Below are 27,073 nucleotides of genomic sequence, written 5' to 3'. Positions count from 1 at the left end.
GGGAGGAAAAAACCACCTCACATTTGAGCATAAAATAAAATTTAATTAATGCATTTTAATAGTTATATAAGTATATATAGTTTCAATATAAAAGTACACAATTACTCAAAAGCATTCCAGACACTGTTTCTCACCTAAGTACTACAAAAAAATTTACTCAAATTGACAATGAATTTAAAGTTTTAAGTAGCATTTCCAAGATTTCATTTACACATTACTCCTTTCTTCCTTAGTGATCTCTCTCCACCCTCAATATATAGGTTCTATTTACCATTTTTACAAATTTGCCATTCAAATATTATTTATTAAATTTAAAAAGAATGTATAGCAACAACTAGCTCTAAAAGGTAACACTACAAAATCCCTTCTGGCCTTTAGCTGTATAAAATATCATTATCCTGATTTTTTACCAATAAAAAAATCAGGTCATGAAACATATTTTGGCAGCAGAGGGATTTTACTTGTTCCATATCTGTCTAAAGATTGTCTTGCTACTCGCCAGGGTAATATTTTTCCTCTTTCTTTTTTTCTCTGCAGTGCATCTAAGTTTAGTGACAGCCGCATCAGGCTTTCCTAGTCTCAGCGCAAGCTCAGTGAAAATCTGGGATGTGTAAGTGGAAACATGAGAGACCGCTTTATTTGGCAGTGCTTTGGAAAAAAAAAAAAAGGAGGACAAATGGCAAGGCAGTGTTTGGACCGCAGGATGAACAATCAATAGGCAGAAAGCAAGATAGAGGCTTCCTCAGCTTCTGGATCGACAATCGACAGCTGAGAGACTATTTTTTGCTATGGTTGACTAAATATGGTCAGGGAAGAGAGAGGCACAAGAGAGCCTGTTTGCCTGGGAGTGCATGTTTCAAATGCTTAGCTGCCTATAAAGCTGTAACAGTTCAGCCTGTGGCCACTGAGGGAAGAATATAAGTTAACCTTTGTAGTGACCATGTGGAAGTCCTGACCTTGCTTGCAGACTTGACCTCTGGATATGACAAGGTAGCTTCAATACAGATCTACCATTTAATCCTGGAAACTAAAACAAACAAAAAAAATCTCACAGCAAGAAAGATGCAGAACATTTCCTGAGAAGTCAGAAGACCCCAATGCATTCTGGTGCGCAAAGAAAACAGGGTGAATGTCTACAGTTACTTGGGGGGGAGCAAGGTGTGTTTTGATTTTTGTTGGGTTTTTATGTCTTTTTTAGATTATAAAATTAACCTCCTCTGCAACTTTTTCCCCAATTCTGAAGCATTCCATCTGAGAAATAAGTGAGGTTCATTTTCTTGGCCGTTGTAGCAACCTTCCTCCGTTGCTTAACTTTCTGTCCAGCAGATACAAGGTGCTTATAACTGCAATACTAGTAATATGACATTCCAAATCAAATGGCCAACGCTGATTCAATTTTACTGTAGTTTTTTTTCTTTTCCCTTAAGCATAAGGGAAGGGAGAGGGAAAAGATGGCTGACTTATTTTTGTTTGTTCATTTGTTTTTCAAATTTATCTTAAAAGGTGAGGTTCTGTGTTCACTGTTTCTTCCCCCTTACTTCACCCGGCTCATGAAAAGAAGCGCTAATTCAGCAAACAGAGTGAAGAAACAATCAAGATGAGATGGCTGCTGCTGATGTGACTCTCTAGGTCTTTATCTCTCTTCCTGCTGCTAACGCTGCATGACACTAAGCTTACAGGTAACACAGCACCACAGGCCTGTACTTTTAAGGATGCTTATGACTTTCTGCATGCTTACCTATTACCGACTCGATACATGTTTTTATTGTTAGATTAAATTCTATCTGGGCACAGCCTAGTTTCACAGTTCAAGTAGAGAGCTTATGTAGTATAAAAAGGAACGCTGTTAAATATCATGACAGGTAACTCGATCTCAAACTTGTACAAATCCATTCCTGTCATTTACATTATTAAAGAGTTCGTTTTTATTGTTTCAGATTAAATGGTGGTTTTGCATCCCTAGTAAATCACATCCTGCTTCCAAAGTATACTATCGCCTAAAAACTATTAACTATTTCAAGGTTTAGTCAACCAAGATACTTGGTAGATCACAAAATACTTTTTATTGCCAACTCTAATAGTTGGGCACAAAAATAAATCAGAATGTGCATGGTGAAATTCTAACTCTGCATTGCTGAAACTGCTGTACTACTGGGCTATCTGTTGCTACATTCTGATTTGCTCTCTATAAGCTGCACTAGCTTTTTATCACAGGCTGCAGAAATTCTACTTTCTGTGTCTTTTCTTCCCGTCCTTTCTCAGACAGGAAAATTTCTCATGGTTTTCTTTTAAATTAACCTTTTAATACCACAATAATAAAAGGCAACTCACCAACTATAATTTCTTTTCATGCTAAATGATCAAGCTAAAACTCAACTGCTCATAGGCTAATACCTTTCAGCTGTTTTTAAGTGAGACTTTGGACAGTACTGTTCTGGTACTTATCCTTTATATTAAAAACAAAAAAACAAAGAATCAAAACAACTCAACTCACCAAAATTAGATATTAATTCATCTATCTAAATTTATATTTAACCCAAAAGGAGCACCAAAGTGCAAAATTCAGGTAAGTAACTAATAAAAAGGAACAACAAAGAAGTTTTCAAATGATCATGAGTTCTTATCTATGACCTTAAAAAAACTAACCAAAAAAATCATCATCTTTAAAAATTCAGTTCATTCACACTCTAAAAAGATCTGGTTTTTCTCCTTGTCTTTTCAACTTTAGAGTTAATATCAGAAGAAGTACTAATTGGCTGTTAAGTTTTTAATAAGACATTTAGTTTGTAAAAAGAATTTGCACCAAATTAATTATTGTCTACTTGTAGGATCTAGAAGCAAACTGCAAAATAAGAAGAAATTTGCTCTGAAGACTATGAAGAAACACTAGGCTGATCTTACCAATATCTGAAATACACTCTGTAAATCCCCACTGATACTATGGATCTCTTGCAGAACCAAACCAGGACAAAGTTCAACAGATAACTGGTCAAAGTTTAAAAGTGTATGTCCACCAAGAACAAGGAACCATGAATGGCACTAATGCCATGCCTCAGGTAAATCTGTTATAAAGTTTAGTCTTTGATAGTCTCTGCAAATGATCTACCATTTCTCTCCATCAGTAAGCTGAATGTTTTACTAACAAATGCGAAAATAAAACATTTCGTGTTTTTACAGCTAACAACTTAGTAATACCTACTCAGAGTACATACTTCTTTATGTACCCATATGAACATACAATGCTATGGAATGTAAAGAAGTATGTATTTTTGGTAGGCAATAAACCGCCAAGAGGGAACTAGAATGCAGCTATGTGAATGACCTTCATATGGTAAATTAACCTAATATCAAAGAGATGACCTTTGGCAATACTAACACCAGAAAAATGTACCTACTACTTACAGATGGAAACTAAATGTTGCTAAGATTTATATTTTGTGAAGAAAAAAAGTTTTACTGAAGTGGATTTAAAATTATCATGAAATTCCTTTTAAATCTTTTAAGTTAAGCATACTACATTTTACATTTTTTAAATTAAGTATTCACATGATTAAAGTTGAATACAAAAGAGAATAGAGTATTACTAGTACAAAACAATGAGGGATACACATGACCTATTTTCTGTCTCCACAATTTGACATTAATTTAAATGTATCATATTAGTAGTGTTGACTGATTTAACAAAAGCCAACTTCATTTGCCTTTCAACAGCTCTTCTTCATATTTTGATAAATTTATAATTTAATAATATTAGAGGAATTTCTGAAGCAAGTTTTGCTGTTTTAGGTTTTCTTTCTGAAAGCTATAGACATAGTTATGATTTTAAAAGGCTATCTTTCAAGTAAAATTCTGCTCTCAAAGAAAAAAAATGGTCCTTGTCCTTCTCCCTAATCCAGTCTCCACTTTCAATGCTGTGTAAGTACTTAGAATGAATCAAGACATAAGATGTATTCATGAAAAATGACAAAATTCTGGGAAATAGCTGTAAGTCAACAGGGCACATTGGTCACAGACTGCCAAATATTTAAAATAAATTAATTTATTATCTATATTATCCTTGAATTTGCTTTCTCCAAAGAGGGCACATAAAATGAAAACACTATAGTCAAGAAACCAATTTATACAGAAAGAATAACCATCTTTTATTAGTACTATGCAATTATAATTCAATTTTTTATAAATATGATAGACCTACTATTTATAGTATGTTAGATATATTAAAATACTTTTTTGTATTTTATATAAAATTTATTTTGTACAATATATATTTATATACTAATAAATTATAAATGATATAGCTCTTAGCAACAATTTATTAGTACCTACTTTAAGCTACTATAATAGACTTTGAAAAAAGAAATACTAATATTAATATTCATATATTCTAATCATTTCTTACTAAAAGTTTTATTTTGACTAGAGTATTCAGACATGTATTACATGTCTAAATTTTTTGTGTCACAGTTGAATAGAAATGGCTATAAGGTTATCCAATTTTCTGTTTAATAAGACAACTAGATAATTGTCAAAAGATGATTTTCATTTTATCGGCAGATTATAAAGAATGAGAGAATGACTAATAGATATGGTAGCATATAAATTATTGAGTATTTATTGGAAGTTACAAAAAGTTCATAATTTTAAAATTCCACATTTTCAAAGAAAAAATCAGTTCAAAGCTTAACTCATTCAAGAATAGCCCTTCTTTCTGATCATCTACAAAGAGAATGGCAAAGCTGCATATTCCATTTGTTAAGTTTAACTGTACATGCCCTAAATACCAAAAACTGACAATATATACCTCAAAAGTAGAGGTTCCTCTATAAAACTACTCAAAGGGTATTACTGCATCCATGTTTTATAATAAACAATTATATTCATCATTCTATAGGTATATATGTTTTTAATAATTATTTTAAAACATCCCAGCAACTAAGAATCTCGTTGCTACAATATTAAGAGTATATAATCCCTAGAAAATAAAATGACAGCATCTGTTATTCATTTGAAAAAGTAAAATTACACACTGATTCTAGTGCTTACAAGTTCAACTTAACATATCTAAGAGTATTTTCAATCACTCTAAAATGTCACATCTATCACTTAGATCAGCTGTTCATTTTTAACTGAGTACATATTAAACTCTGGGCATCTGCTGACACTGGCGTAACTCAAACATTTCAACTGTCTCGCTGACAGGGATAACAGATGCTGACATTATCAAATGCTGTACTATTTTTTTTCCATGGCCTCTCCTTGCCCCGATATGGCCAGTATATGAAACTGAACTGCCATCCAAAAGCACACTTGAGCAACTGGATCTGCTAAACGGCTCCCATATAACTAGTAAAAATAGAAGCCAGTTTTATTGCTATCATCAGCACTGAAGTCCACGCAATTTAACACCTGTTTCATTTCTATTAGAATGATGGAAATAATTGTAGTCACATTAATTTCACCAGCAGCATGACACTCATCAACCAACAGATGCAGAATATACTTAATATGAGAATTGTTTGAATATTACCTGAATTAGTGTTGGCCTCCCAGTTTGGTTCAAAACAGATAACTATTTCTTTATATTTCACTGACAGCACTTATAGGCAAACTATAACTGCTCAAACTTTTATTTCAAGGCAAGTATTTTCAGAAGACATCCCTTCCCAATACTGAAATCCCCTTATAACAAAAATTTGTTCTACTGAGTTTTAATAGTAGTTTTAATACTCAAATTCATGATTCTTACTAACCACAAGTTAATGTATTATTAAGCTGATAATGAGAAGTAACTAGGCAATCTGTACCCAAAATGACAGAGAATTCGGTCAAGGAACTAGACCTTTAAAAGGGTTAAATTATTAACCTATGATTAGTAACACTACATAAGCAAAAAGAAAGAAAAATAAGCTATCATGCATGGCAGTTCCTTTCAACACAAGTCTAAGCAATACACCGAATACACGTGTCATCTATTTATAAACCAAAGCCCAGAGGTACTTTCTTAAGGCTACTCATTCCTCCACCCCGTCAGCAACTTGCTGTTAGTCCTTAAGTATAATACTAAAAAAAGCAGCGGCAGTAGAAAAGTATGACTAGCAGTGCTCTTCCCTAACCTATTTCACTTACTTATTTGGTTTACTGCCCAAGGATAAATAGATAACATTACTCTGATACACATCAAGATCTATTTGCTCTTTTAAATGGTGTGGGTTTTGAAACAGGTCACTGTCTGTATTTAAGAATTAAGCAAAAGTGTTAAAAATAAAGGCGTACATTGATAACTCCTTAATGCACTAACGACGTGTTAAAGGGTGAAGATTTCTGCATGATTAGAGAAGGGAATAGTAGGAAAAGTGCCTTCAAAACATAAAGTTTTACATTCAATGGCTGAAATACTGATATGAGAATTGTGTAAGGACCATAACCATAATTTTTCAAATAAAAAACATTTTAACTGTTCTGGGTCCCAAACTAGCGGCACTGCAATGCTTTGCTAGAGCTGGTAAAATGGAACCAAATCGCCTCTTCAATGGATTTGGTCCCCTTCAACCAGCTGTAGCTATGCATTGATTACTACAGGACAGCCAGCGTTTTCATTTATCAATATCAATCACATCAACTAATTTCAACTTATTTAAATTACTCAGATTGTGGTTTAAATCAAATAATTTGTTACTGTTAATTCTACTTGGAAGAGCCATAATGGTAAATAATGTTTATAAACAGCTTTATGAAAAATGTGTGGATGACATAAGGCTTTCAAATAAAATTATTTTATTAATTTATGGTCTCTTGGTATTAAATTTCTTATCCTTCAGAAAAGAAATGGTATTGAAATGTAGACTATGCCACACAATTTTAAAAAAACAAAAACTTCCTTCAAAGGAAGAAAATATCTGGGAAGGTCACCTGAAACCATACAGGAATGTCACAGTGTGGGCATGCACATTTTTAAATTAAAGAAAAATGTAACATTATATAAAATAAAACTCCAGCAATGTTGAGTCACTACCTTCCATATGATTACCAGTTAATTCTACTGCTATTTAATAGAACCTTGATAGGTAAGGTGGAAAAGGAGATGACGACACTGCAGAGCATCTTACAGACAGACTTAAACAGAAAGTATCTAATTCTTCTGACCCTGAACCAAAAGACTTTAATCCTCAAAAAAGAAACAAAAAACTAATAAGTATTGCTACCTTTTTACTTATGTAGACATTTCACCTCTCCAAACATGTTTCCTCAGTTGTAAAATGAGAAGACTTTTTCTAATTCTGAGTTAAAATGGTTTCTTCTGTCTTACAACCTCACTGGTCAGTACCAGGAAAGAAAAGCCAATTTTAAGAATACGAAACTTGATGTAGAAAAAAAAGAACTCAAAACAACCCAAGTTACAATTACAACCAATATATAACTTGTGTTATCTTCTGATATTCTTTCGTGTCCAATTAAAATCACACTTTATTGGGCAATGTACAGTCAAAACTGCATAAAATGTCTTAAGGAAATAGGAATAAAGAAGTTGTGTACCTTTAACTAAAGCACCACTTTGTTGTAGAATGAAAGTTTTTTTTTTTCTTTTTTTATGTCACCTGACACCAATTATCTGGTTGGAGGAGTCACTGTTATAAATTTCCAGAGGAATTCTCAAGAATTAAAGAAACAGAAGTAGTATTTTTTTCCTCCTTGTATAGGCTTAACATTATATTAAATATACTATGCCTATTCTCAATAAAGTTAAACAATTCAAAATATTTAAAAGTTACTTCCTAAACACTTTAATTTTCAGTCTATCTTAAACTTTATAACTTAAAAATATTATAACCTAAATTAAATTCCCTCAATAAAATCTCTTTTTGACCATCCTAATTTGAAATAATTGCTGTTTCAACTCTTGACCGTTTCTCTACAGAATTTATGTTTTAATTGATCATATACTCCTGTGATATCTAACACTGTCCTGACTGTCAAATTAAGACTAACATGTATTGAGTCCCCAGTATAGTCAAGGCATTACAGGAGATACACAGATAAATATTTGTGCCCACAATTTTATCAGAAAGAAACATAAAAATGCACATACTAAGGAACAGCACAAAGCAGATTATAAGTGCAAGAAAACAAAAACACAGAACAAGGAAGTATAGGGCAAACAGAAAATAACTTCAGTGATGATATACAGGAGCTCTGGAAGAGAGATGGTTAAGAAAAAGAAGGGATAAGGGCATCTTAATGAAAGAAAATGCTTAATAAATGAAGGAAGAGAGCAGACAATTTTAGGGAGAGAGAGTAGTATAATGTAGCTGAAGGGCAAGGTGGGCAGAGGGATTTTAATTAGTAGGAGATAAAGTTAGAAAGACAGGCTCATGAAGCACAAGAAGTGAGCATGATATATTAATACATTCTTAGTTAAATCATTCACTGTCCACGTGTTCCAGTCTTGCCTCACATACAGACCGTAATACAGAGAAAATAATATAAAGTGGCTAAGATCAGTGATTCTAAAGTCAAACAGACCTTGCTCAAGTTCCAACTGTTCCACTAGTCAGCTGCATGATCTTGAATAACTAAATTCATCTCTTTATAAGCCTCATATGCTTCATCTATAAAATGAGGATATTAACACCTGCTTCAAAAAGCTGTTCAAAGGATTGAATGAGATAATGCATGTACACTACTTAGTAGAGGCCAGGCATGTGGTAAATGCTATCATTATCATCTTTTATTTGAAAGGCAGGGAACATATAATACTACTGTGTCTCCTTTACAGTGCCAACGTATGAAGTGTTCAAATATTTGTAATATGAAAAAGCAAATCAAGATATAACCTAAAACATTGTCATTTATTTCATCCTAGATTATACACCGATTGTTACAGCTACCAACAACCAATCACAATAAAATCCTTTTGTTCTCTGTGCTCACCCTCTAGTGGTGATCCTAAGAAGCTAAAAAAGAGCAAAAAAAAGTAAAAGGAAACATGATGTAAAAATGCAATATGGAACCAAAGAATAAGAATTCATGGTGTTTATAGTTAATAATACTGCATTGTATATTTGAAAGCTGCTAAGAGAATAGTTCTTAAAAGTTGTCACCACAAGAAAAAAAAATTTGGAACTATGCGTGGTGATGGATGTTAACTAGACTTACCGTGGCGATCACTTCACAATATATACAAATATCAAATCATTATTTTGTAACACCTGATACTAATATGTTATATGTCAATTATACCTCAATTTTTTAAAATTTAGGGTAGATTAAATTATGAAAATAAACTTCTAAGTAAACATCTCCCTCAGTCAATATACATGGGCTTGATTCAACTATAAACAGAAGACATCTAATGTAGCATTTTCTAAAATGCTTCTCAAGGTAAAGTTGTTCCAAAAAATTCATTCATAGAAAGTTCTAGGTTAAGCAAAGCTAATAACCATTTTCCTTTTCTGTGAGACTTTGCAGATCCTTTATGAATTCTATGACTTCCCGAAAGTCTTTCTCGAACTTTAACCAGCAAGCACTTTTTTCAGTAGACCACCTATTACTATAACAATGATTGGAGGACCTCTATACTAGAAGTTTATAGGTAATTATATTATTAATAAGAAATTAGGTAACTTAATAGTTATTTAGCCACAAGTTTAAAAAAATAATTACCATGCAAATAAATAACATGGGGCTAGAGGACACCTGAGAATGATCTTGAAGAAACATAAATCTCCAAATGGAATGCATTTTAATTAAATCTTTAGAATATAAGCAAGTATTCCTGATACTTTATATCCATATTTAATATATATTTAAATAGTCATTTCATAATACTTGTATTAGTTTAACCAAAAAAAAAAAATATAAAACTAATCTATTTAATGAAGTTCATAATTTCCACAGACCTTAAAACATTAAAGTAAACCAAAATTATTTCCTCATAAGTATCAGAAAAAGAGAACCAGCATCAGGAAAATATTTTTAAATTGCATATAAAATAGTAAAACGTGACATCTTTACCTGGGATTTCCTCTTAGCGCAGCATGGTGTAGAGCATTAAATCCATTATTATTTGTAATGGTAACATCTGCTCCAGCTTCCAGAAGAACCGCCAGGATATCATCACGTTTCTTACTTATTGCATCATGAAGAGGGGTATCACCTTCAGAATCCTTTTTTTTTTTTTTTTTAAGTTTAAAGAGACTTTCATTAGTTCTTTTTCAATTAATCATTATATGTAATGTTAATACTTATAATGAACTACTGAACAAAGAAACAAAAGCAGAAGCCATATCCAACAACCCGTTAACAAAACACGCTGTGTGTTAAATTTTAAAATGCAGGCAAGAAATATTAGCCTCATTATAGTAAAGAAATTCCTACTCAATCTAGATGTAAAAGACAATAAGCATGCTGTAGCTTTCCAAAGAAAATAAAAAATAAAATCAAAGAAGTACCCTCAAATATAATTTAGCAAATAACAAAATTTAATGAGGTGGAAAAGCTGCCCCCCACCCCAATTCGTTAGCTTACAATGGCCTGCTATACCACATTCCCACCATTAATTGTTATACTCTAAAATTCCACACCAAACCTGCACCAGTCTTGGGAGTCCCATAGTAATGAATTTAAAGTCAGTGGTTATCAACCTTGGCTGCACTTTAGAATCTGTGGGGAGTTCTTAAAAAATCCTAATACCCAGGCTGTTCTTCAGACCAACTAAGCCAGAATCTCTGGGGGTGAAAGCCAGGCATCAACAGTTTTTCAGAGCTCCCCAGATGATTATGTTGTGCAGTCACAGTTGAGAATCATTAATCTAAATGTTTTCAAAGGGCAGGAAAGTGGCTAGTTAACTCAAAGTGAAGACAAATGAAAAAGAAAATCTGACAGTCTCAGTCTACCCTTTTCTCAAGGTACTTTTTTCATTAATCAATGATTTAGCAATAAGTTGTTATTCACTATCAGTCATCTGGATAAATGGGTAATTTAGACCTTTTTCATATCATAGTCATAAATACTATTCTCAGTAAAGCCATATATAGCCTATCCTACGGCATATACCACGGATGCCAAATCCAGTCTTCCACCTATTTTTGTAATAGTTTTACTGGAACATAGCCACAAACATCCATTTATGTATTATCTACAGCAGCTTTCAGGCTACAATGGCAGTGTTGGATAGTTGTGATAGAAATCATATGAAAGCCTAAAATATCATCCAGCCCATTACATAAAAAGTTTGCCAATCTCGGGTATATATTCATCCACACACATTAAAAAATTCCCAACACAAGTTCAATCCAACAATCCAACTTCTATCCGCCTATCTGGTGGCACTAAAAATTCACAGTCTCCAACTTGAGACGGGCTCTTAACATGGCTGGCATAAGCTTCTACAGGTCCTCATCTATCCTACCTTCTGTTCCCCACAGTAGCTATTCCAAACCTTCATCATTCTTCTCAATCACCCTTTCTACACCTACCACTCCCCACTCACTCTCAACAGATGACTTTGCCTCCCATCTCAGACAAAAAAAGTTAGCAGGTATAAATTTCCACTCCTTCAACAGATTAACTCCCCTCAATTCCTCCCCCCATCCTCCAATCCAGCCATCAGAAGCTGTCGGTTCCCTACTCCATCAGTTCCAAAATGGATGTACCTCAGAAATATCAGTCCATAGTAACCATCTAGCTAAACAAAATCTCTGATTCTTTCAGTTCTTCTCAAACCCTCAGTCCCCTTACTCTGGTTCTTCTTCTTCATTACTTCTCTGAGATCTATCCAATTTAATTCACCTGGTTGCCAAAACTATAGATGGGAAGAATCATTTCTTAGGTGACTCTTCCTTAGGTTCTACTACCAATCAATCTTAAAACCCTATATATATTTTCCAAATCAGAAAATCTTCCAAGACTGGATTAATGACTAGACCCAGACTCTAAGATAAATTAAGCTACAATTAAAATACTTTTGATACCTCTGAAGTAACTATAATGAAATGCTGAAGCTCACTGTCATGATCAATAAAGTTAAATCAAATCAACTCAGAGCTGATATTTTCACAAGTCCCCATCCCCAACTCCCCCAAACAAAATCGATTTACTGACACTTTCTTAAAAAAGGCTTTTCTAAGAAGGAATAACTGCCAATTTTATGACATTCTATACCTTCAGTATCATTTAGTATGATTGATCATACAAAAAAGAACTGAAAACAAAAGAATGCTTACCACAAAACCATTTAGTACTTCCATTTAAAAGAATCCTAGCAATACCTGCAGAATATATTTCTTTAAAGGTTTTACCTGAAGACTGGGATGACAGCCAAAGTCCAATAAAGTCTTCACCACTTGAAGGTGACCTTTATTGACAGCAATATGAAGTGGTGTCTGCCGGCGCTTGTTTCGTGCATTCAGATCAGCGCTGCCTCGGTGCAGCACTTCTATAACAGCGCCTTCATCTCCAAAAGCTGCATGGTGAACAGCTCTATCTCCATCTTTATCCTAAACAGCAGCATTTAAATCTGAGTCAGTGAATATTTTAGAAAGAAAAATAAAACTCGAAGCTATAATAATTCATCAAGAACCAGATTAATGTGAGAAAAGGAAACAGAAAACAGAATGGAGCCAACAAAATAACTAGAAATTCCCTTGAATCGTGATTAACTCCAAAGATAAATGATGATCTGGATCATTATATCATGCACACATATACCAGACCAATAGTTAGAAGTAGCTTGATTCTTCAGTACCCCTAATTTATCAGCCATGATGGTAAGCCAACATTAGAAAATGTTAAATCACGACACAACTATATGAAGTTATTTTCATTTTAAAAAATGTTACACAGATTTTTTTAATAACATAAAAATTACGCTAGCGATTGAGTAATTTAAAAAAAAGAATGAATGCCAAACAGTATGATCTCAACTAGCTTTAAGGGGGAGAAATATATCAACATGTTAACACTGGTTATCTCTGGCTGGTGAGCATACACTTTTCTGTATACTTAAGAACAGAAAAAAAATAAGTATTTCATTTAAAGATAAAAATGAAACATAAACAAGTATAATTCTATACATCCAAAATTCCAAAACTATTTCAGAGGAATCCAGTAGCAATGCCTCACCTTCTGCTCGCATATTTCTGAAGAGATGAGAGTAGAAAAAGACCCAACTGCTTTAATTTTTTTCAAATGCAAGAAACTGCTTTAAAAAAAAAAAAATGCTTGTACTGCACCATAAAGATAATATACACAGTCCATACCAAAAAGAGTCTCATTACCTTGCTAGATGCAGATGGAGAAGGATATTATAAGGGTATTGTCTTTATTCCATACACATCTCAAATTTTAACACCCAGATGTAAGCATACTCTCAGACTTTCTCCAACCCATGGTAGGCCCTGGTGGACTCTAGTTTTTGCAAGTGGTTTGAAAATCCACATGGCACTCGAGCTTACCTGAACTACTTTTCAAAGATAACACAGATAAATACCGCTGTGGTTAAATATATTTAAAACAAATAAACAAAACAGATGCTGGGGCTTCCCTGGTGGCGCAGTGGTTGAGAGTCTGCCTGCCAATGCAGGGGACACGGGTTCGAGCCCTGGTCTGGGAAGATCCCACATGCCGCGGAGCGACTGGGCCCGTGAGCCACAATTACTGAGCCTGCGCGTCTGGAGCCTGTGCTCCGCAACAAGAGAGGCCGCGATAGTGAGAGGCCCGCGCACCGCGATGAAGAGTGGCCCCCACTTGCCGCAGCTGGGGAAAGCCCTTGCACGGAGACGAAGACCCAACACAGCCATGAATAAATAAATAAATAAATAAAATATTTAAAAAAAAAAAAAAAACAGATGCTGAATTCAAAACAGTTTTTGGTCTTTGCATATTTTCTCAAACAGATATTAAAAGTAAAACCGCTCAAGTAGAAGTCCATGACGACTTGACAACCATTCTTGAAAAGGTAGGAAACCAAGACTCAGGAGACTTCTACCTTACTAACATTCCAGCTAAACAAGGTTAGGAGTTTTTGTTACCTCTTAACACTAAGCATAAAGGAACTGGCAAACTACCACAGGAAAGATTTAAGATTCAACTCTTGTGCCTCTGAGTAGCATTATATTTAAACATTCCAGAAAAACAAGCTTCTTACAAAAAAAAGATATGTTTGTGTGTATGTATTGTTAACCTCTCTAGTAACACATTTCAGTATTTCAGAATCTTAGATGTAAGATCTTCCTAACCTCCAATCTGGATTTATTTTCTGTTATAATTTTTAAGCCTATCTAGTGGTACTCCTACCATTAAAAATGGGAATCCACTAACACTCACTGAATAAAAACAGGAACTATTTATGAAGTGTACCATATATTTATGATTGTTAGAAAACTGCTACCGAAACACTTTTATGCAGGTTCCATCAACAATTTGTTTACATTTTTTAAAAAAACCTAAAAACTTAAAACCCAAATATATGTCAAAGGGAAATACATAAGGAAAGTTTAAAGATTTTGGAAAATACATATACACACTAGAAAACAACAATTAATTTCCAGATTTTTATTCTAAATTAGAAAATCTCAGTTGAACAAAGACCTTAACTTACAGGTTTTGTTGCTTTCTTCCGAATTTATCTTAAATATTCCAAAAAACCTCAAACATTGAGGTCATTATTCTGTCTTTGATACTGCCAACAAACGAGATGTTGAGGGACAACACAATAGCTCACTCCCAAAAGATTACCTAAAAAGATTTGTAAAGGGGCCTCAAATTAAATCTTAAACTGATCTTGGTTCTTTCTATCCCCTTGCACCCCTGTTTCCTCTCAACCTCCAAAACCTGCTCTTGCTCCACTCTTCCCTATCTTAGCTGATAAAACCACAGACTGTACAGTCAACAAAATCAGGATCTGTAGGTCATGCTCACCTACTTCCTTTCCCTGAATCCCTAGGTCAAACACCAAATTCTACGGCTATCTAATCTCTCTTGTCCAATTCTACAGCTAATTAATTCAGACCTTCCTTCATTCTCATTCACTTGACCTACTGCCATAGCTCACCCAGCATTCTTACCCAATCTATTCTTCACACAAAAAACAGAATTCTCTTTGTAAAACACAGAATTTATGTTTAAAACTCTTTAATGTAACTCCACTATATAAAGAACAAACCTCTTTTAAAGCCTACTTCTGTGGACCATTCCAGACTCATCTGCTGCCATGTTCCCTCATATATAAAACTAACTTACCAACGTACTTCACCCCATATGTTCATGTGCTGCTCTCAGACTTCAATGCTCTTATTCATTACCTTGTTGGTTTGAAAATACACATTCTTTTAAAACTCAGCTCACGTAACTCCTCTCCTATGAAACTTGCCCTTGACTCTCGCAAATTATTTAACTCTTCTTCTGTCATCTCACTTATCACACTACAGAATAATAATTTGTTTGCAAGTCTGTCATTTTTATTTGACTGTGAGCTTCGTGGGGGCTACGACTGCGTCTTAATTATCTTTATTCCCAAGACATATCATAGTACCTACTACTAGTAAGAACCAAAATTGGCGTTGAATTGAATCCTTAATATGCCTTAATAACAATCATGCATTTTTTTTCTCAATCATTTTTTTAATGATTTTTTTATTGTGGTAAAATACAAATAACATACCCGTGTCTCTGCATCTAAAATAAGTCTCCTACAGACTGCGCACAGTTAGAATATTTTTTTTAATCCATTCTGCCATCTCTGTCTTTTGGAGTTTAATCCATTTAAAGTAATTACTGAGAAGGAAAAACTTCCATCATTTTGCTATTTGTTTTCCATATGCCATACAGCCTTTTTTCCCCCTCATTTCCTACATTACTGTCTCTTTTGTATTTAGTTGATCTTTTGTAGTGAAATGTTTTAATTTCCTTCTCATTTCCTTTATGCTATAACTGTTTTCTTTGTGGTCACCACAGGGATTACATTTAACTTCCTAAAGTTATAACAATCTAATTTGAATTTATACCAGCTTAATTTCAACAACATACAAAAACTCTACTTGTTTACAGCTCCATCCCCACCCCTTTCAAGTTACTGATGTCACAAAATCACATCTTTATACACTGTGTGCCCCAAAACATAAGCTAATAACTGTTTTTTAAAAATCCATCAGTCTCTTAAATTATGTAGAAAATAGATGTGGAGTTACAAAACTGTTGCTAAAATAATGCTTTCTTTTATAATTGCCCTTGTATTTGCCTTTACTGAGATTTTATTTCTTCATATGGCTTCGGGTTACTGTCTAATATCCTTTCATTTCAACCTGCAGGACTCCCTTTTGGGATTCGTACAAGGCAGGTCCAGTGGCAACAAACGCCCTCAGCTTGTGTCTGGGAATATCTTAATTTCTCTCTCATTTCTGAAGTACAGTTTTTGCTAGATATATGATTCTGGTTGACAGGGGTTTTTTGTTTTTTGTTTTTTTCCTTTTTAGCACTTTGAAGATATCAGCCCCACTATCTTCTGGCCTCCAAAGTTTTTGATGAGAAATCTGTTGAAAATCTTAAAAGGATCTCTTATAAGTGACAAGTTGCTTCTCTCTGCTGCTTTCCAAGATTCTCTCTTTGTCTTTTGAAAGTTTGATTATAATGTATCTCAATTTGTAGGGCTGAGTTCATCCTATTTGGAATTCATTCTGCTTTTTGGATGTTTGTATCTTTCATCAAATCTGGGGAGTTTCTATCAATAACCTCTCTGCCCTTTCTCCCTTTCTGCCTTCTCTTTCTAGGATTCTCACAATGCGTATGGTGGTCCACTTGATGATGCCCACAGGCCCTTAGGCTCTCTTCATTTTTCTTCAGTCTTTTTTCTTTCTGTTTCTCAGACTTGATAATTCCCATTGTCCTATCTTCCAGTTCACTGGTTCTTTCTTCTGCCTGGTTAAATCTCTCTTGAATACCCTATGAATTTTTCATTTAAGTTCTTGTACTTTGCAGCTTTGGAATTTTTTAGTTTCTTTTTAGGTTATCTATGTCTTCATTGATATTTCCATTTTGTTCACACATCATTTTCTTGACTTTCTACACATCTTCATTTAGTTCTTTGAGGATCTTTAAGACAACTGTTTTAGAGTCATTGTCTAGTAGATCGCCATCTGGTTTTTCTCAGATACATTTACTTGTTGGTTTATTTTTTTTTCTTTGAACGGGCCATACTTTCCTATTTCGCTGTTTACCTTGTGATTTTTCTGTTGAAAACTGGACATTTGAATCTAATAATGCCATAAGTCTGGAAATCAGAGTCTTCTCCTTCTGTAGGGTTTGTTTTTGGTTTTGACTGTTTTAGCCTGTCTTCATGCTTACAGCCTGAAGTATAAACTTAAGGTCTCCTTGGGTCTTTTCTGAGCCTGCACCTTTCCTCAGGTATGTGCAATGCCTTTCTAATTTCCCTCATATATGCAGTTGCTTTTGAATGTCATAGTCTTTAATGCCAGGTTCCCAAAAGGAGAAAAAGAGAAAAATAGGAGGGGAAGCAGAAAAGAGCACAGACCCTTAAATCCTCTGGAAGTAACTTCAGCCAATGAGGAAGGGCTTGCAACAACGGGAGGGTGCAACAATGGCTACCCACCTCTGTGCCTGCACCTCCATAATGAGAAGCAGCAATCAAGGATTAGAACACCTTGCAAGCTGATCTAAGAACACATACCTGGGCTGCCTGTCACTGGGCTGGAGGGTGGGGTATGTGTAGTTCCTGCTGAGCTAAGAGCTGAAATTGACCAAAATTAACCACAATTAACCCCCAAGCCTTCCCTTGGAAGTCACAAGCCTTCAACAGAAGCCAGAGTTCTAAAATAGTTACATCAGAAAGATTCTGCCAGTGCAGTTGTTGTCTAGATGGGGAGATGGATTCCTAGTACTTCCTACTCCACCACCATCCCAGAATCCTCTTGGTAACCATCATGATTTTTTTTTTTTTTTTGGCTGCATTGCGTCTTTGTTGCTGCACGTGGGCTTTCTCTAGCTGCAGTGAGCGGGGGTTACTCTTCATTGCAGCGCGTGGGCTTCTCACTGCTGTGGCTTCTCTTGTTGTGGAGCACAGGCTCTAGGCGCACAGGCTTCAGTAGTTGTGGCTCGCAGGCTCTAGAGCACAGGCTGAGTAGTTGTGGCACACGAGCTTAGTTGCTCTGCGGCATGTAGGATCTTCCCAGACAAGGGCTTGAACCCATGTCCCCTGCATTGGCAGGCAGATTCTTAACCACTGCACCACCAGGGAAGTCCCCATGATTTCTGCCATCAATGAAATTAAATACTTCCTGAACTCACTGATATTTTCAGTAAATTAGGTGAACTATTATATTATTAGGTCAATATTTTATTATTCTCAAATATAATATCGTACTTCATCTTATTTTCCTTAAAACTTGTTCAGTTAATCAAGATGCTGGTATTGTGATCATATTAAAATGATCCTTTAGATTGTCTGGAAATGGTGTATTCTGGTTTGTTCATTCATTCATTTATTCATTCCTTCAATGAGTATTTACTAGGTGCCTACTATGAGCTCAGTACTGTTTTGGACACTGGAGAACAACAATGGGCAAGATAAAGTTCACCCTCATGGAGTTTACATTCTAGTGGGGGAGACAGAATATTATAAATGAAATAAGTAAATAAAATGTAAATGTTAGGTAGTAGAAAGTGCCAAGGAGAAAAAACAGCAGGGAAAAAAGATTAGATAAGACAGCCAAGGGATGGCCCCTTCCAGGGAAGGTTTGAGTAAATACCTGAAAGAAGTGAGAGAGAAGGCCATGAAGATATCTGGGAGAAGAGAAGTGTGAGGAGACCAGCACAGTGGCAGCAGGAAAGATGAAAACTGTTTAAACTCTGGATATATTTTAAAGAGCCAACAGGATTTAGTGATAGACCAAATGAGGAATATGGGGGAAAAAGACAGGAATCAACGAATGACGATTCTTAAGACCCAACCTGCACAACTAAATTTACTGATAAGGGAGAACTATAAAACTATGATATGTCCCCTTTTAAAACCTGACCTTTTTTATTTGGGCAATCTTAGACTGCAGTCTGCCTTCCTGTAAAAGACACCTTAACGACTGTTTTCTGGGTCTTATAAATCAAATTTTTCTCTTGACATCCCATGTTTTTAATAGTGCCACTATTTCAGGGGGGGCACGTAGGGAGGTGAGAAAGCCTCTAGTCACAACCTGAATTAACATGGATCCCCAGGAACCACGTATACCAATTCCTAGAGCCATTCTGGATGTTATTATTCTGAGTTCTGACTTGTTTTTAAGAAAAGAATTTCCTTAAACTGACCAGTCTTAAAGTCCACTTGCCCATTCCTTTTCAGATTACAGTTAAATAAAATGTTTATACAGTTTTGTTTTCATTAACTAGATAAGCAAAATCAGACAGAATTAGCATCTGGGTTTTTTTTGAGAAACTGTGCTAAATCCCACTAGTTGGAAAGAAATCTTCAATAAGAACAGTCAGGGACTTCCCTGGTGGCACAGTGGTTAAGAATCCACGTGCCAATGCAGGGGACATGGGTTCGAGCCCTGGTCCGGGAAGATCCCACATGCTGCGGAGCAACTAAGCCCATGCGCCACAACTACTGAGCCTGCGCTCTAGAGCCCGCGAGCCACAACTCCTGAAGCCCGTGTGCCTAGAGCCTGTGCTCTGCAACAACAGAAGCCATTGCAATGAGAAGCCTGTGCACTGCAACGAAGAGTAGCTCCCGCTCGCTGCAACTAGAGAAAGCCCACGTGCAGCAACCAAGACCCAATGCAGCCAAAAATAAAACAAACAAATTAATTAATTTTAAAAAAAAAGAACAGTCAAACACAGGTAATAATGACACTTTAAATTCCCATTGTGTTCTACATTATAAATGGTATCTTAATTATTTCCCTTACTCTATTCCCCAACTCTTTCAGTTATTTTCATAGATGAGGAAACTGAAGCTTATACCAATTAAACTTTTTGCCCAATATCATTTTAGACAGCAACAATACCATTAAAACTTGGGTTTTCTGACAATGTTGAGTACTGTTCCCTACTATTAATATTCTCCATTAAAAGAGTTTCATCATTAACCTTAAATAGTGAAACCACCTAAAGTTTACTGATATCTTCAGTATATATTTATACTGTATTTGAAAAACTTACTGTAAAGAACACACTTTTTAAAACTGGGCTTCCTTTCCATTAAAATAAATCCTCCACACCTTTACCTATTATATTCATCAGTAGGGGGAAAAAAAAAAAAAACAACTGAGTCCCTGGAGGATCAAACATTAGCTCACCCATATCAACATACCTAAGATCTCACAGTCCTCGGTGACTTTAACTACACATTAAGAAGGAAACAGAATGTAATCCTACTGTACTCAGTAGGTCATACATGGAGACAACCAACTTTCCAAAATAGCTCTCTGAGTTTTCCCTAAGAAAAAGAAATAGGGAAAAAATGTAACCTTATCACATATTTGAAAGGTATAATATATAGCAAATAATTTAGTTTAATAACAGCTTAAATCAACTAAAACCTGTAATAGTCATCTACATTAGGGGCCAGCAAACTTTTCTGTGAAGGGCCAGAAAGTAAATATTTTAGGTTTTACAGGTTATATGATCTCTTGTCACAACTACACAACTACTCAATTCTGCAGCTGTAGCACAAAAGCAGCCATACACAATAAAATTAATTAATGGGTGTGTTGTGTTCCAATAATACTTAAAAATACAAATGAAGGGCTGGACTTGGCCTGCGGGCTATAGTTTGCAACCTGTAATCTATACTATCTTGAGCTCACTTCCTGATGGAGATGAAAAAAATTAATACAGATACAGAATGAGATAACTAGACAACAAAATATATTATTCTCTTTATTCTTCAGCTAACCTCAAAACTTTTAATAAAATTAGATTTTTTTAAAAATCATTGTTAAATTATCGTGTCTACATGTGTTAAAGGTACAATAAAGTTTTTAGAAAAGAGTACTTATCTTCTAGGATACATACTAAAATATTTACAGATTAAATAATATGATATCTGGATCTGCTTCAAACTAAGTCAGTGGAGGAAATGGGAGGCAAGAGGGTACAGATAAGACAAAATTGACCAGGAAAAATAAATGAAGTAGAGTAATGGGTACACAGGATTCATTATACTATTCTATTTCTATACATGTTTAAAATTTCCCATAATAAAAAAATTAATAGCAACCAATCAACTTACAAACAAGCTAGTGCATGATGAATCACAATTTTAAGTGCATTTGTAAAATTAACTATTTTCTCCAACTTTTAAAACAGGATTTCCCAACCTCAGCACTACTGACATTTTGGACCAGATAACTCTTTGTTGTGAGAGCTGTCCTGCACACTGCAGGATATTTAGTAGCATCCTTAGTTTCTACCCATTAGATGCCGGTAATACTCCCCAGCAACCAGTTGTGACAATCAAAAATGTCTCCACAAAATGTCCCCCGTGGGACAAAAATGCGCCCCAGTTAAGAATCACTGTTTTAAACAAACTATATTGCTGTTTATGACAGACAATGTTAATTCTTACATTCTAGAAAAATGAAACTTTGATAAATTTTTGTTTTACTCTTAGGCAATGAATTATATTTATATTTCAATCCAATATTTAAATGTAATTTTTCCTCTACCAATTGGGACACTGTGTTATTAATTTAACCTGATGTGTAAATATTCCTTTTTCACACTATTTCTACAAATTACATCTGCCTACAATGGTTTTTAAAACATAAAATGCACAGAATGGAAATCCAAAGGAGGAGGTATGGCAGAAGTCCACCTGTACCTTACAGCTTTAGTAACAGATGTGGTTTCCAAAGTGAAAGATAAATTATTGACAAACACCTAGCCTACTGAGCTTCACTCCAACTCCAAGCTTATGTGTACAGTAATAACTAACAATTTGCTTTGTATTTGAGTTCATTTAAGGAAAAAAAAAAAAAAAACCTACTCTTGAGAAATAGTGCTAACTTTGTTCCCCACCCCACAGCTGCATCCCTATTCTACACAACGTCTCATATAGTTTACAAACATATAATATACTGATTTAAAATTCAAGCTCTAGGCAAAAGAAAAATTCCAACATCAAAGATGACTTATTTATACCTACAAAACCAATGGCTCTTTAGTAGCTGTCCAACAACTCAAGATACATACAACTGGGGGAAAAAAGCAAAAATAATGTAAGACTTCTCTTTTCAAATATATGTCATTAAAATTTTATAATTAGTAAAAAACAGGCTGGTCAACAAATTTAGCCCTCAGAAATTCAAATCCATATTAAATAGCTTCCTCAGATGAGAGTGTCATTTGGACAAAATTGCAACCTTTTGCCTAGTTTAACTTTGACAGAATTTGGCTTATTCCTAAATAATCTTGTATTAGGCTAAAACAAATGTAATTCTAATATACTCTTTAAGTGATGAGGTTATAGTTAACTACAACAAAGGGAGCCATCCCTCATACCAGCCATACAATGAAATTCCAATGATAGTAAAAATCATTTATTTCTCCTTTAATTAGAATATACTCTAGGGCTTCCCTGGTGGCGCAGTGGTTGAGAGTCTGCCTGCCAATGCAGGGGACACGGGTTCGGGCCCTGATCTGGGAAGATTCCACATGCCGCGGAGCGACTGGGCCCGTGAGCCACAACTGCTGAGCCTGCATGTCTGGAGCCTGTGCTCCGCAACAAGAGAGGCCACGATAGTGAGAGGCCCGCGCACTGCGATGAAGAGTGGCCCCCACTTGCCGCAACTAGAGAAAGCCGTCGCACAGAAACGAAGACCCAACACAGCCATACATACATACATAAATAAGTAAATAAGTAAGTAAATAAATAAGTAAATAAATAAGTAAATAAGTAAATAAATAAGAATATACTCTAAATTAAGCACATATACATACACACATAGAGCAATAAACATGCATTGTAAAAATCTTCAAAAACCCATATAAAGATCAGGAAGCAAAAAGACTAAACAAATTCTAGTTTACTTTTTCCCTCAGGAGATAAACAACAACAACAACAAAAGGCCTCTGAGTGTCACATATCAGGAAAAATCTTGCCGCACATGATTTATATTCCTCTTCCCTCTATTTCCCCAGCATGACTCATGGGTAAATCCAACTGGGCTCCCAACAACATGGTGGTCCTACCATAGCAAAGGGAAACTCAACTATCTTCACTTAGGGTTATGCCTAGAATATTGAGCGATCACAGAAAAACACAAAATGCTTCGAGCTGTCTTTTGTCAAATTTTTCTTTTCAATCAGAAGAGCCTTAGGTTAATATTATCTTATCTCATGATAAGAAGTACCATTTCTAGGACATTAATTTTTACTTAAAATATTCTTTAAGCTTAGTTTTAATTACCTCTGCCTCTACATCCACATTTTGCTTCAAAAGTAACTTCAAAATGTCAACATGTCCATTCTGACTAGCAGCTTGCATGGCTGTGTGACCAGCACACTGTCCATTCACCTAAATAAAAAAAGAAAGGATGAAGGAATGTCACAAATCAGAAAGAGCCAATATATACATACAGTGTGGGTTTAAAGCCAGCAAATTATACGATTCTATGAAAACAATTTAGGTTGGTGTTCTATATATCCTAGCATAGATCACCAGAAACTGGTTTCTCTAATTTAGGGAGGGATACATGAAATTTCCATTGTTCAAAGAGTTATGAAAGAACTTTTAGGCAGTCTGCAAAGGTGAAAATAGAAGAAGGAGGGGAAGAAGGGACGAAGGGAAGTAAGTTACCTTCGTTTTGTATGTATATGTCTACTTGAATTATTAAATCTCAGAGTCTGTTTCAATGAAGAAAAAGCAATGAGGTGAATGGAAAAACCTTTAGGAAAGATACTGTCTGCTACAGTATAAAGAAATTCAATTCAGCCAATATAACCAAATGCTAATGGTAAGCAAACTACCATGAAGCATACATAAATGAGTTACCAGGGTAGCTATACACAACTGTTCTAATATAAAGCAGTAATTTTCAACCAACCTTTTCTTCATTTCAGATGTAAATGCATTACTTATTCATGGATACACCCAAGTCTAAGTGTAATTCCTTAATCCCACTACATTCACTCCCATCCATAAAACCTTTTATAAAAAATGGCTAAGGACACCAATTGCTAATATAAGAAAAGGGGGATATCATTACAGATCCCATGGACATTAAAAGGATAATATGGAATATTCTGGAAACTCTATGCCCACAAATTTGATAGGCTAGATGAAATGGACCAATTTCTTGAAAGACACAATCTGCCAAAACTCACACAAGAAGAAACAGACCATGTGAAAGGCCTGTGTCGAATAAAGAAACTGAATCAATAATTAATTAACTTCGAAAACCAAAAGCACCAGGCCCATATGGGTTTACCAGTGAATTCTACCAAACATTTAAGGAAGAATTATACCAATTCTCTACAATCTCTTTCAGAGGACAGAAGCTGAAGGAAAACTTCCTAACTCATTCTATGAGGGCAGATTACCCTAATACCAAAACCAGACAAAGACACTACAAGAAAGGAAAACTACAGACCAATATCTCTCATGAACACAGATGCAAAAATCCTCAACAAAATGTTAGCAAATCAAATCCCAAAAAGTACATAAAGAATTATACACCACAACCAAGTAGAACTTACCCCAGGTATGGAAGGCTGGTTCAACATTCAAAACTCAATTAACATAATCCATCACATGAACAGAGTTAAAAAGAAAAATCACATGACCGTATCAATAGATGCAGAAAAAGCATGTGACAAAATCCAACACCCATCATAAAAACTCTCAGTAAACAAGGAATAAAGGGGAACTTTCTCAATTTGAAAAAGACTAGGTACAAAAAAATTACAGCTAGCATCATATTTAATGGTGAGAAACTCCAAACCTTCCTATTAAAATTGGGTATAAGGCAAGCAGGTCCACTCCCACCACTCCTTTTCAACATCATACTAGAAATCCTTGCTAATACAGTAAGGCAAGAAAAGAAAATAAAAGGTATACAGATTGAGAAGGAAGACAGGAAACTGTCCTTGTTCGCAGATGATCATCTATGTAGAAAATCTGAAAGAAGAGACCAAAAAATTCCTGGAACTAATAAGCGATTATAGCTAGGTTGGAGGATACAAGGTTAATACACAAGTGTCAATTGCATTCCTATACTAACAAACAAGTAGAATATGAAACTGAAAACAATATCACGGCACAGCAAAGGAAATCATCAACAAAATGAAAAGGCAACCTACTGAAGAGGAGAAACTATGTGCAAATCATATATCTGATAAGGAGTTAATATCCAAAATACATAAAGAACCCATACAACACAAAAGCAAGAAAAACAATTTGATTAAAGAATGAGCAGAGGATCTGAATGGACATTTTTCCAATGAAAACATACAGAAGGCCAACAGGTACATAGAAAGATGCTCAATATTACTAATAATCAAGGAAATGTATATAAAAAACCACAATACCATCACATTACCATTACACCCCCCAAAATCAAACACTGAGGTATAAATCTAACAAAATATGTATAAGATCTACATGAGGAGAACTACAAAACTCTGATGAATGAAATCAAGGAACTAAATAAATGGAGTATACTCCATGTTCATGGATAGAAAGACTAACAGTTCTTCCCAACTTGATCCATAAATTCAATGCAATCCCTATCAAAATCCCAGCAAGTTATTTTATGGATACTGACAAACTGATTCTAAAGTTTATATTGAAAGGCAAAAGACCCAGAATAGCCAACTTAATACTGAAGAAGAACAAATCTGGATAACTGACACTACCTGACTCCAAGATTTACTACAAAGCTACAGTAATCAAGACAGTGTGGTACTGGCCAAAGAACAGACAAACGGAACAAAGGAAAAGAACAGAAAGGCCAGAAATGGCCTCTCATAAATACAGTCAAATGATTTTTAACAAAGAAGCAAAGGCAATACAATGGAGCAAAGATAATCTTTTTAACAAATGCTGCTGGAACCACATGCAAAAAATGAATCTAGACACAGACTTTACACCTTTCACAAAAATTAACTTAAAATGGATCACAGATCTAAATGTAAAACACAAAACTATAAAACTTCTAAAAGATAACATAGGAGAAACCCTAGATGACCTTGGGTATGGTGATGACTTTTTTTTTAAGATACAACACCAAAGACATGATCTATGAAAGAAATAGTTGATAAGCTAAACTTCACTAAAATTAAGATTTTCTGCTCTGCAAAACAAAATATCAAGGTAATGAGAAGACAAGCCACGGACTGGGAAAAAATATTTGCAAAAGACGTATCTAATAAAGTACTGTTATCCAAAATATACAAAGAACTCTTAAAACTCAACATTAAGAAAACAGCCCAATTAAAAAATGGGCCAAAGACCTGAACAAACACCTCACCAAAGAAGACATACAAATGGCAAATAAGCATATGAAAAGATGCTCCACAATATATATCATCAGGGAAACACATTCTTACTATATGATCCAGCAATCACATTCCTTAGTACTAATCTAAAGAAAGCTGAAAACTTACGTCCACACAAAAACCTGCATACAGACATTTATAGCAGCTTTATTCATAACTGACAAAACTTGGAAGCAAACAATATGTCCTACAGTAGGTGAATGGATAAACCCTGATGCAACCAGACAATGGAATATTAATCAGCGCTAAAAAGAAAGAAGCTATCAAGACACGGAAAGACATGGAAGAAACTCAAATGCCTATTACTAAGTGAAAGAAGCCAAACTGAAAAGGTTACATACTGTATGATTCCAACTATATGACATTCTGGAAAAGGCAAAACTATGAATACAATAAAAAGATCAGTGGTTGCCAGAGGTGGGGTGGGGAAAAGAGGTGAATAGGCAGACCACAGAAGACTTTCAGGGCAGTAAAAATACTCTGTATGATATTATAATGATGGATACATATCATTATACCTTAGTACAAACCCACAGAAGGTACAACACCAAGAGTGAACTCTAAGGTAAAC

At 34.9% G+C, this 27,073-nt stretch overlaps 1 protein-coding gene and 1 long non-coding RNA gene across 5 annotated transcripts in view; one reads left to right on the top strand and one right to left on the bottom strand.

The window, feature by feature from the left end:
- Positions 1–27,073, bottom strand: part of MIB1 (mindbomb E3 ubiquitin protein ligase 1) — a 118,443-nt gene that overhangs the window by 43,695 nt on the left and 47,675 nt on the right. The window contains exons 10-12 of the mRNA XM_036874225.1: positions 23,414–23,521; positions 12,297–12,494; positions 10,012–10,163 (exon numbers count right to left, since the gene is read on the bottom strand). Coding sequence (XP_036730120.1) covers positions 10,012–10,163; positions 12,297–12,494; positions 23,414–23,521 — 458 coding nt within the window. The remainder of the gene's footprint in view (positions 1–10,011; positions 10,164–12,296; positions 12,495–23,413; positions 23,522–27,073) is intronic.
- LOC118906684 lies at positions 812–22,601 on the top strand. 4 transcript variants are annotated; one of them, XR_005022576.1, is made up of 5 exons: positions 812–1,158; positions 1,559–1,679; positions 1,938–1,985; positions 2,829–3,056; positions 22,564–22,601. It is a non-coding gene; the product is annotated as an uncharacterized LOC118906684 (long non-coding RNA). The 4 variants fall into 4 exon arrangements; XR_005022577.1 differs by lacking the exon at positions 22,564–22,601 and having other exon boundaries at positions 812–1,107; positions 2,829–4,128; XR_005022575.1 differs by lacking the exon at positions 22,564–22,601 and having other exon boundaries at positions 2,829–4,128.

Source organism: Balaenoptera musculus, chromosome 14 (genome assembly GCF_009873245.2).
Source record: "Balaenoptera musculus isolate JJ_BM4_2016_0621 chromosome 14, mBalMus1.pri.v3, whole genome shotgun sequence".
Taxonomy (NCBI): domain Eukaryota; kingdom Metazoa; phylum Chordata; class Mammalia; order Artiodactyla; family Balaenopteridae; genus Balaenoptera; species Balaenoptera musculus.
The sequence above is the reverse complement of the archived record's forward strand: the minus strand, read 5'-3'. Positions and strand labels throughout refer to the sequence as shown.